This window comes from Brettanomyces nanus, chromosome 1, assembly GCF_011074865.1.
Source record: "Brettanomyces nanus chromosome 1, complete sequence".
Lineage (NCBI taxonomy): Eukaryota > Fungi > Ascomycota > Pichiomycetes > Pichiales > Pichiaceae > Brettanomyces > Brettanomyces nanus.
Genome location: NC_052374.1, coordinates 3,872,333 through 3,884,963, shown reverse-complemented (window position 1 = coordinate 3,884,963; position 12,631 = coordinate 3,872,333). Strand labels below are relative to the sequence as shown.

The window sequence follows — 12,631 nt, the reverse complement described above, 5'->3', positions numbered from 1 at the left end:
AACCTATAAGCTGCTCTTTATATCGATATTAGTTCAGGTTGTTGGTTTGGCACTAGGAGTTTGGGCTGCTGTGGAAATATTCAGAAGTGATGTAGCATTTACTCTTACTGACTATGACTTCCGTCGAAGGCAGACCCGACGGACAGATGTCACTGCTTTTTTTCGTTTCTATCAGCTTGTCTCTGTTAATTTGACCTCTTTAACACTTGTCACTGCCATTAGCAATTGGTGGATTACTAAGGATAGAATTGAGCGATATTTAAACCGAATGGAGAGGACTCAGGAGTCCTTCGATGATCGCATTGAAGAAGGTCTTTATGATGATTTCCTCAAGACAAGTAAAACTTACATGTTCTCCTTTCCAAGACAAGATTTATTACTGTAAATTTATCTGTACAATTTATATTACCTATATCTGCTCTAGAAGTACGCCATCCATAAAGTATCGGTACTAGCCAAGTTTCGAGGATTGACAGCATGGCCGATCAAATTAAGAACGTATTGAGAAGCAACCTGTTGGCCACTACTATCAACGTGGGCCATTTGGTAGATTCGTTTGATGATATAATCGACGTTAACCTTGACAATCTCCCTAAGCTGAGGATCTTGTGTAGAAGGTTTGTGCCTTTGCGTAAACCAGGCAATGACTTCATCTCTTATAAACAAATCAAGGAAGTGCTCTATCTTGTAGGCAGGATTAGCTAAGCATTGAGCAATGGCCATCAGGTGCATGGAAAGAATACCTTCCATACCGGCCTCACCAATAAGCTTCTGAACGTTTGGAGTAAGTCTGAATGGAACCAACTCCAACGAGCAGAAGATAGGAGCTGCTTTTTGGGCCGCTGGATCCAACGAACTGTTGGCGAAGAGGTTGGTATGGGTCTTTCCGCACGCAACTTTATAAGGTAGCATCTCCGAGGTCCACACTCTACCAGAACCTTGGTGGATATGAATCTTCTGAGGTTGCCTGGAGTTAATACAGAGCATGTAAGTCATGAAGATGAAAGCAGCATACTGTGAAGAGAACTGCTTACGGAACACCCAGAAGTCCTCGAACCGTGGATAGTAGTGCAAAAAATAGTTCTTCATCACAGTATTAGGAACGAGAAGCGACTGAATTGCAGCCAAGATCTCGGTCTTGACACTGAGAATGTCTGGCTTGGGCAAGCGAGGATCGTACGCAGTGTGCAGCTTCTGCATAGTGTATGCTAGCGGCTCATCTCTGTTTTGTCCCTTCCGACGGCAGTATTCCTCGTAGATAGCAGACATATCGATGTATTTCTCGTTGTCAGACATAAGTCTTATGTGAGGAGAAAGTGGGATAGCCACTGGCAAAGTGAGGTCAATATACCGTTTTCTGGTCTCAACAGAACGAGCCAACTCATCATTGAAAAGTCTGAAGAGTTGGAACATTCTTTCCTCTCTTCTACAATGACGAGCAGCAGGAAATTGAACCGCAAATGGATGCAAGCTACCGTCATGTCCACGGATTGTAAGCCGTTTATAGCATGCAGAAGGACCTCTGATAAGCTCCAATGTAGGCATGAACCTTTCGATCTTAATGAAGTGACGATTATTCTCCGTATTCAGTAAGTACTGGCCAGGAACTTCAATATCCTCAAACTTCTGATGGTGGAACTGGCTCAAATGAGGACAAACGCGTTCCAAATTGATTTTTCCACTATTTCTATCCAACTTCTCTTCGAGACAGTCTCTCCATTTACGTAACTTGGAGATATAAGTCTCTAAATTAGGCTTGCTTTGAATGATATCCGTCTCAAATTCTTGGCGAATATGTCTAGGCAACACAGTATCGGCGAACCGCAGAATGTTGGCTTCTGTAGCAGGCGGTAGGCGAGCATCCTCTCGTGGGTTTGGCAGACGGTTGAAGTACTGGATTCCATCGTTGTACAATGCTACGACAAGTCGATAAGCGTCTCCATCGTGACTTGATTTGAACCGTTGGGAAATCTGATCAACTAAAGATTCGAGAGAAAGAGCCAGTAGTGGGTATGCTGTCTTAAGAATTCCCATGATCTCATCAATATATTGCCAAGGCTTAAGAACGGTCGTTGTCGTAGAACCATCTCCTGGTGATGTAGCAGTACCGGCATTGGCGGCCACGCTGGTATTTGCATTGGCGTTTGTATCTGTTGTTTCGTCTGCAACGGTATTGTCAACGGCCTTTCCACTAATACTGCCAGTGACGCTTCCACTTGTGTTGGAGTTATCACCAGAAGTAGCGTTAGCTTTAATCTCATCAGGATTGGCAGCAGCAGCAGTCTCGTTGGCATTAGCAGACGTAGCATGATCGGTACTTTCTCCGTTGCCGGGAGTTTTGTCATCAGTGTTGCTCTTTTCGTCGTCATTGTTATCACTGTTGCTACCATTATTGCTTCCAGCGTTGATACTGTTGACATTGCCATCCACATTGGCAATGCCAACACTGGAATCAGCAGTCGAATTACTGCTACTTCCAGTGCTTGTCTTCTGCATCTGCCTCTGCAAAATGGCATAATCCTCCTTGGTGGTGCGTAGCTGGAAGTGCAATGCTTGAGGGTATGACTTGGCAATTCTAATAAGAACGTGTCTTCCAACCCTTGCCTCCCTGTGAGATAAGGAAGTCAACAACTGAGGAATGAAAGTGACCCATTGCCAGACAGGCATCTCTCCCTGATGTGACTCGAAAGTTGTAGTGAGAGTTCCTGAAGCATCGTCAAGACTGACCAGCCAAAGAATACGGCATAATAATCGTCTAGCCTTGTTACTCTTGTACAATCCGGCAGCCTGTAAGTAGCAGGAAATAGCATGCTTGGCATAAGCAATGTCTCCTGTGGACTTAAATCTGTTGTCGTTGAAGAATCCCCACTCAGCCCATGCCTTGGGTAAGTTAAGATCTAATTGAACTGCGGTAGCAAAGGCCTGGTTGGCTTCTTCTGGTGCTGAAAGTTTAGCGAGGAACATACCTTTCAAGGTAATAAACTCAGCCTTCTGCTGAGCTGCAAAGTACACCAAGTTCGTGTTAGAAATGACATCCAACCCAGTATTGAGCTCCGCCTGGTTCTCATAGTGACATTTGGCTTGCTCCCTGAGCTTCAAAAAGGCTTCCTGAATCTCGATGTTAGGCAGTGTATAGATCTTTGTTAGTTGATTGATGCAAACTTCTGGCATATTGTGCTTTCTGGCAACATGGGCAAAGCGGTTGATCACCCATGCAATCTCGTGGTAACCTCTAAAAGCATACGAATTGTTGTTGCTGTTGGAGTTACCATTTTGCTGTAAAGCAGGTAGCAATGGCATGTACACCTTATTTATCACATTGAAAGCGTGCTGTCTCCATGTAACCAGATCGTTCCAGATGTTTATATCGTCCCAAACGTTTGGAAGACGTTCTCTCCAGGCCTGAAGAACTCTCTTCAATTCCTGAGACTTCACGTCTAGATTCTGGGCCGTCGTAGTAGCCAAACTTCTGTACACCTGGCTGGCCTCCATAAACTCGACGTACTGTTGAAACATGTGAAGCAAACCCACGTGGGCGTCAGTGATTCTACTTGGAAGAGAGTACCACTTACGCAATGACAATTGAATTCCCTCATCGCAGTTCCTCGTGACATTTTGGATCGTCTCCTGGTTATTAGCATAGCCCTGTAAGCAGAGGAATGTCTGGAACATCTGTCTACGGGGCGTAGGAACATCCATCACCGTCTTGACCGACTGCTCCAAAGGCTCCCTGTCGGCTATCCAATCCGCAACACGCCAACCACACTCGAGAAGCAAGTCCGTGAATCCTTCATGCTTAGCCAATTCAGTTAGAATGTCCCAATGCTGAAGTTTCTCGGAGCACAAAATCCAGTCATCCTCCCAAAGAGAATACTCGGCTTCTGAAAACGGCAAAACTCCACTTCTGGCTTTGATTTGAGCCGTCTCGTAAAGTCTCGAGGCCTTATCCCACAGACCGATCTGCTCGTACGATAGTGCAGCGTTTGTCTCGTAATACTTGGCCCTACGCCTCCACAATCCATAAAACATATCATTCTCTTGAAGATTCGAATACATCTCAGCCAAAGCATCTCGATTTGTCTCTGTAATTTTTGGATTGTCCGTTACAGGATCCTGCTCTATCTGCTCAAGAATTCTTATACCAGAATACCAAGCACCATAGTTGATTCCAAGATACTTCACGAGATGAGGTGGTAGTTGCAAGTCGGGACATTGACCTGCCGCGGCAAGTAATGTAGTCACGACGTTAGGCTTGCCTTCCTGTTGTCTCACGTGGTAGTCCTTTGAAAGTAAAGTAACTAAGGCGTGGAGGAAGTCAGATTTGTCTCTGTTCTCAATAGCATTGTAAGCAATAGGGAAAAGTATACACCATGACTTGTGAATCGTCTCTGGACTCTGATAGGACAAGTCCAGTAAAGGATTAAGAACATCACAGGCTTTGACGTTCAGTGTGTTATTAATAAACGTCCTATGCTTGTCGAGCAAAGAAATAATCTGAGGTTGAGCATCTCTTTTGTCCTTCTTCTCAGGTAATGCCTCTGCGATGTTGGCCAATGAGGCCGTCTGGTTTTCGTTTGGACATAGTTGAACCTTGCATTGAAAATCAAATGACTTGTAAAGAAGCTGAGAGGCTTGATTAAGCCAAGGATACTCGGCTAAGTACTCCCAGTTCTGTTCTCTAACCACATAGAATAGTCTCTTGACAATGTCCTTCTCGAGAGACTTGTCCAAAATAGACATCAACTCACGACGAATATCCACATCAGAAATCTTGGTTCCCACTAAGAAAGGTCTCTCCAACCTGAAGGTCAACTCACTGTAGGCCAATTTCTCGTCCTTAAAGATATCCACAATTATCTGATAGTAGGTCTTGGTCAATTCTGAATCACCTTTCAGCTCATAAACCATCATCTTGGTGAGAATTCCAGCTTTCTCCTTCGTTGTTGGGAAAAGCTCGTTCTCTGCAAACACCCAATCGCGTACAATGGCAGCTATCTTCATAAGAAGATCCTTATCGACGGATCTGTCGATCAATTGAACCATCAATGACAAAAAGATTCTCCTCTGATCACCAAGTGCGCCAATACGTATCGATGCAAAATCAAGGATCTTCTCCAGAAGTTTTGTTGTCATCTTAGCCTCGTACTCACCGTTGGCACCTGCTTCTTTACTCATCCGCTGTCTACTCTGGTTGGCAATAGTAATATGGTCCTTTACCAATTTGCTCAAAGTTCTCAACATTAACGCGATAAGTGGATCCAACACTTCGGGTTTGTACTGGGCCAAAGTCCATGACAACGTTATACCAGCGGCAAACGAGTTCATACTGTTGAGATCGTCAGAAATGGCACTAACCAAGAAGGAAACAAAAGCTTTAGCCTCCTCTGTCTGTTCTTCTTCCGCCTGTGGGCTCTCCTGCTTGATAGCACTGAGAATGATCTTCAACACCTTCTGGAGAGATTCCTGGATGTCATGGTTATCGGATTTGATACACTTCTCGAGCAATCTCTGAAGGTACCCAAGATTCGACATAATCCATTCGGACTTCTTCCACTCCAACGCAACGCATAGTACTTCCAAAGCATTAAGGCAGTATCCCAAAACGTTATTGGCGTTGAAATCAGCAGAGATAAGGAATCTCTCAAAGAACGTTAGTTTCACGGTCACCTCAGGCCAGTACGCCGGGGAAAGAAGAATGTGTAGAATGTTGAGAGCCCTTTGGCCAAGTTCGTTCTCGCTGGCACGTTGTTGGCAGATGCACACATATCTGACAAGAAATGTGATGCATGTTTCCCGCTGAGAAAGAGGAACCGTGTATACGGTTGCCAATATTGATGTTGCTTTCTCGGTGATTGCTTTGGATGATTCCTCTTGCTTGATCAAAGTACTGTCTGCTCCCGATATTGAAGACTTGGCAGGACTTTCAGAATTCTTACTCTCTGCCTCTTTCTCCTCTTCTACGTCCACGTCCATGGCATCAGGGTCATCGGGCTGCTCCTCGGCCTTTGTCTTCTCTTTCTCCTTCTCCTCCATTCTCTCACGAGTCTCCCAGTTAAGTATCAGCTCGGCCAACTCAATAGCCAAGGCCTGGTTCTCCGTCGAGCTGTTATTCAGAACAGTCAGCTTACCCATAGCAGTAATGATATTAGGAACAAACTGATCTCTAGCAATGTAAAACAACTCTGAATGATGGACAATAAACTGGTAGACGTTAAGAACCTGGGTCACGTTGAAGCCATCTTCAGATAAGACTCTGCGTGGCCATTTAAGCCAATCCGTGGCTGATCTCAGCCGATCCTTTAGGCATGGAGCCAGGATATCCAATGCCTGGCGAACCATAAACCGGATATCTAGTTGGTTTGTCTTTAGTAATGCCATAAATATCTGTGTAGCCACCTTAGCAGGAGTATCAAATGCAGCAATAAAGTATGCTGTGGAAGTGTAAGCAGCCTGCTTTGCCACCATATCCTCCAATCCAATGAGATTCCAGTCAAACTTTATAATGACCTTCCTAAAGTCCGTCACCGCTTCCGGATACTGCTGCACGATCAATGAGGTCAACTGAAGAAGTTGCACACGATATTCATCCACCAAGTAGGATTCGTGCATCTTCGAAGTATCTGTGAGCTGTTCCCATACTTTTTCGGCGAGTGCCTTTACCCAACTGGAAGACTCATCATCAAATTCTGTGAGTTCTTTAGAGTTCACTAGCGTACTGTTGTAATGGCAAACAGGAATGTACACATTTTTGATGAGATATATCTTTGTGTTCAGACAATGCTCGCTGTCAGATACAAATGTAGCAATTTCGCAGAGATATTGTTGGCGTAGTTTTACATCAGAAGCCTGAACGACACATTCCTTCACAAAATCGTCGATGCAGAAACTCATAGGGATCTTGTTCTGGCAGACGTAATCGATCAACTTGATGGTATCCTCCGGGACAGATTCAGTAGCCTTCAGATAATGAACGCAAAGTGCCTGTAGGGACTCGTTGGCCTGATCTAATTGCATATGAATAGGTGAAGCTAGTGCCGAAGTTTCACGGTAGCGAAGACACTCAATGGACAGTTTAATCATCTTCTGAATCAAATCAAGGTTCTCCTTCAACCAATTCTCATCCTGTGATGCAATTGCAGTGGATAAGTCAACAAGATTTGACAACTTGATATACTTTAAATCGTTGTTGGTCTCATCACAAGCAGATTGCGTAATCTCCGTCATCTTCTCTTCAATCAGACTACGAAGCTTGCCGCATTCCGGAATGCTAACAAAATAGGCAAATCGGCTACCGTAGGCTCGGGACGCAAACCTTTTTTGAAAGAAACCAGCGGCATAATCGGCAAATCTATCCAAGTATTTCGCAATGGGCTCTCTGAATGGCGAGTTACCGTGTCTTCTAAGGTTACTCTCCAAGTAGAGAAGTGTTGTTAAGATCTCATCCATAAATTGAAATGCCTGGGGGGGAAGCAAATAAAAGATTTTCAAAATGGCTACAATAATCTGAACGGTTTGATCACTATCAGGATTCTGCAATGCAATACGCTGAAGTGCTTGGGGCTGTGCCCATGCCATAAGATGATCAAGCAACTTACGACCAATTTCCACCTTGAAATACGAAATTAGAAGCTCTAAAAGTCTTGAAAGTGCCTCCAATCCCGTCACTGTTAGCTTCTTATGGTCCGAAAGATTCATTAGCATTGGCCTTAGACCACTCTGAAGAAGCTCCTTAGGAAGCTTTGAGTTCTGAGATAAAACCTTTTTCAACCCAGCGTGTGCAGCATCAATGATCTTGGTTGAGTTTGCGCATAGTGCTTTGAAGAATACTGAAAGAATTCGGATTCGGATCTGGGGATTACCATTAGAAAATTCTGGCTTCGTTAGTGCCAACGAAAGTAGTTGGATACAGACCACACGAAGAGTAACAAGTTGCTCCGCAGTTCTATGTTCCGAGATACGATGAACACTGATGAGAGACTCGTCATCTGCATCAACTAAAGCCAATGCCTCTGAAAGAAGGCGATTTAATTCATCATTAAACTCCAAAAATGTATTATCCAAGCCCAAGCAAAACGTAATGGCATCGATGTTGCCAATCTGCATATGGAAGGGTAATGCTCTGAGAGGCTTTCCAAATATAGGGGCCAGCAAAATTCCTTTACTAGGAGAAATCAGCGTAGAAATCGGGACGGTGGTGACTTCAGAGAGCACTTGTAGAGCCTTCTGCGCTGTCTTTCGAACAATCAGATTCGAGTTACTCAAATCGAACACAATCTGACTCACAATGGACTGAAATGGCTGTTGGAAAACAGCTTCTTTGGGCACCTCGCGGTTACAATCCTTTAATAGCTTGAGTACTATATCCTGAGCCACGGTGCAAACCGCAGACGGCATATCAGGAGGATTGTCCCTAAGAACAAAAAATATAGCTCTCACTATTTCCAATTGGCGAAGGACTAAATACTCCTGTGGAATGTCTAACTCGTTAATCATCACCTGTAAACCGATGCAACCGCCAAGTTTGTCGTAAAACTTCTCTTCAAAGCAGCAATGGATAAACTTAGAGCACATACGACGAATGGGAAGGAATTTAATAGCGTTCTTTGGAGATCCAGCAAGCTCTGCGCAGGTATCGTAGATAGAGCTGATGGCTTCTTTGCCTGACTTTCTCACGTCGTTGTTATAGAAGCTTAGTGCATAAGAAATGGCTTCAAACACAGTATTCTCGTTGATGTAATTGTGTCCCTCATGATTGTTCACAGAGAACTGTCTATTGTATTTGTGGAATTCAATCATAGAACGGCCCAAATACAAAAGAACACAGTGTCGAGATATACCGTTGATTAAGGCTTGGGCCTCTTCTCTCACCTCCTCGATCGATGTGGAGTAGAAAACGGCCTTCAGCAAACGAAGGAATAATTGCTCCTGTTTATTAAACCTAATAGGGTCCCTGTCGACATCGGCCTTCAAACGAATGGTTTTGTGGTCAACTGATTCTTTAGCATCGTTGTTGACGAAGTCGACCACCTGTTGCACTTGCTTATCAAAGTCCTTGGGAAGACTTGTAGTATTCATCATCAATTTTAAAAGTGACGAAAGATAGTGAAAAGCACTAACACGATAATGAAGTTTGTATCTAACATTTTCAAGTGTGTTAAAGGCCGTTGATAAAGCTGCAGTGATCGACACAGGTACCTCTTTAGGTGAGACTTCCAACTTAAAGAAAGCCTCAAGACTCTGGTCGCACAAAGTTTCCCCTTCCATGTCATGGAAAAGCTTGAGGAAGTTTCTGTTGCGGCCACCAAGCTTACCAAGAATACGAAGAGTAGTGTGGGAGTGTTGGTGGTAGTAAGGAAGAGGCTTAAGATGCTTCCAAAGAGCCTTGGCCACATCCTCAACGACTGGCTCAATGATTGGATCAAAGTACTCGGCAGTTAGATTGTCGACGCAAAGCTCTAACGTGCGCAAACCTTGGGAAACAAGTTCCTGAGGGCCATTAAGAGCACAGACCAACGGTCTCATCAAATAGCCAAGGTAAGGAACCAAGACGCTGAGTCTCACTGGAACAGTAAGGCATAATTCAACGTAAATGTCCCTCTCATACGGTCTTCTAGCACATTGGATGAGTCTATTAAGAGACTCAAGCAGGACATGCAATAGAGGCAAAATCTCTTTATAGAGAGCTTCAAACCTGCCGCCACCAATGCTTCTGAAAAGTGTTCTGATCAAGTAGAAATACACTATAGGTTCTTTAGCCGTAGTGGAGTACTCCAAACACTTGAGTATAAGCTCGTTGAGATGAGGTAGAATGACGTTTTCATTGGCTGTGGGGAATAGGTTAACAGACATGAAGCAGAGTTTGAAAAGACGGATGAGAATGTTGGATTTCAGAATATCCATCTCACCCAGTTCTCGAAGTTTCGATATAACAAACACAATCAGGACACCGGAGAAGTTCGAGGTGGTAATCTCGTTTGCCAAGAAAAACTGAGGTATGTGGAGTAAAGCCGGATTGTCAAGAGTAGCCTGGAACGTAATCTCTTGCTCTGATTTGACTATCTCGTTAAATGCGGAGGGCTCTAGATAGATGAATATAGTGGCGAAAATCTCCATCAGGTCTTTTTCTTCTTTAGATGATGTAATAGGTAAGTTGGGGCCAGTCACGTCGAACGTTTGGCGCATGGCTGGACTAATGACCATCGGTTTAAAGCTCTGGAAAAATCTCAGGCCACTGATACACTCTCTAAAGAGTCGTCTAAACACATTGAGTTCTTCGGCAGATGTAATTCTGGCCCATTCGTTCCAACTTTGAGTATTGTATTCCTTTGGAGCAACGGGATTACAATTTCTGAAACCATAGCATATGGATTTGAGGAAGGTCATAAGTGTACGGAAAAGATAGCGCGCACCATCCAAGGGATCCTGTTGATTTTGTTGCGTGACAATGATAGGGAATGCGGAAGAAGAAGCATGAGAGCTGCTAATGTTATTTAAAGGATGATCTTCATCTTCGTCCATCTCATCAGATGGCTTAGCTTCTTTTGAGTCAACGACTTTCGTTTTGTCCTCCTCTGTAAGTCTTTTCGCTTCGGTTTGAAGATCCTTCACGTGCTCTCGGTTTTTGGTACGTTCCTGTATGAACTTTTTATGCTTGACTATGATATCATCATATTCTCTATTTAATGAAGCGAATCGCTTACCGAAAGAATCGATCATAATCAGGAACAACTGTCTGGCATCGGCATGATCTTCCAGCTTCAATATTCTTTCCAACAGATTAAGAAGAAGCTTGGCACTCATTATATGAACAGTAGGAGCCAAGGTATTGTCCTGAAGGTATCCACAGTACTTAACAACACTCTGCCAAATCTGTTTGGGAGTAAGTTCCGAGTTAACATGTATAAAATCTGCCACTATAGAATAAGCCAAAGGTCTGAGGGTTTCGTGGGCAGTTAATCCATCACCAATAAGAACCAGATCATCAAAAAGCATCTCGATCTTAGGGAGAAACAACTTGCGGTAGTCAGTTGACAAGATATGTCTGGTTGCATGTAATAGCTCACGTCTAGCATTGGCCATTTCGCTGGGACAATCCTGTAGTAAACGGACGATCAAATCGGGGATCTCATTCTGAAAAGGTTCCATAGTATGAACAGCACTCCTACGTATGAAAACATAAGCCAGGAAAGAGGCAGCTTTGACCTGTGCAAGAACAAAGTCGCCATATACAGGTCTGTTATAGATCTCGTAAGAAACGTGAGTGACGTATTCTCCTTTGGCACTGGCAGAATCGTGAGCTTCTTTCTGTTTTGCCGCCTGTAACCTGAGCATGTTAATCACAAGAGGAACGAACTCCGGAATTGTAGACTCGATGGTTGATTTATACGAGGAATAAAGAGAAACCAGTGTAATTGGACATTCTGCAGCCATTTTGAAAGACTTGGTGGCTTTGAAAAGAGTCTTTGAAGGGTCATCATGCGACGAAAGATCCGAATCTTGCGAATTGGACCCTGGAGAAGTTGGACCAATAGGTTCTTTGTCCTTAGCTGCATCGGTGTTGCTGGAAGAGTTCTCACCGAACTGTTCTTCGACGACCTCAGGCATATTCTTGTAAATGGTCTTTAGCAACTCAACGAAATCCGGCACTTTATCTATTAGTTTAGACTTGTAAGCTTTATGCAGTGATGTAATAAACTTGAGGCAAATTATACCATTTTCCTCATTGTCATCACTAATAATCTGGCACAACTTATCAAGGATCCTCGAAGCGTACGGTTCTAGAGTCTCGTTTATAGGCAGTCGGTGAATGATCTCAAGTATCAAATACCGAAGCTTTTGTTCAGGAGAGTTCGAGACAAATGAAATGGGCACAGAATCCAACTGGTCAAAGAAAATCTCGAGTGTTTGCTTAAGAAAGTCCGTGTATTCATTAGCACCGTGATACGTTTCTAGTGTGTCTCTTAGTTCTGAGAAAAGAGAGTGACGAGTCTGGTAATCCAAACTTTTGTCACTAATCTTCGAGACAAAAGTGGTCATTGGATCGGAAACGCTGGCCATTTTTTGTGCTGGGCTTTCCTTTGTAGGAGTAGTAAACTTGTGAAAGAGTGAATACAGAAATGCTTTGTTAGTTGGGATTGAGAAATACTATATATATATATATGGCCCTATGTAGAAATCCAAAAAAGTGCGAACTTGAAAAGTTTTAAAGATCTCGATGTCACGTGATGTAGATGAAATAGGGATTTGATTGATAATAATTAAATACTAGGGGAGGCATAGGAACCAAATCGACAAGGAAAGACATATGCAGGGAATCTTTTGTAGGTAATCAAAAAGGTAATAAAGCAGACAAGGAATTTGACACCTATAGTTGCAAAAAATGTAGATGTAGAGTATTCAGCCGATCAGACTGGTGGTACAATAATACAAAAAGAAGTTGAAGTTGCAACCGCTGAGCTGTGGCAGTAAGCAATTCTTGGTCTCGGCTTAACCAGGGTACTTGTTTATGATTAATTATTGTACATCCATGGGAGGTGGGGAAGATGTAAAATCGTAGTTAGTGTTCTATCTATTTCTATAATTCTTATAAATTAACTGAATGAGCCGTTTTTGGCAAGTGTTCTCCATATGG

At 43.4% G+C, this 12,631-nt stretch overlaps 1 protein-coding gene across 1 annotated transcript; it reads right to left on the bottom strand.

Moving 5' to 3' along the window:
• Positions 1-420: 420 nt before the first annotated feature.
• FOA43_001826 (uncharacterized protein) lies at positions 421-12,057 on the bottom strand (the record flags this gene model as incomplete). Its single annotated transcript, XM_038922133.1, has 1 exon — positions 421-12,057. The coding sequence occupies one exon, from the start codon at positions 12,055-12,057 to the stop codon at positions 421-423; it is 11,637 nt and encodes a 3,878-aa protein (XP_038778061.1).
• Between the last annotated feature and the right edge of the window lie 574 nt (positions 12,058-12,631).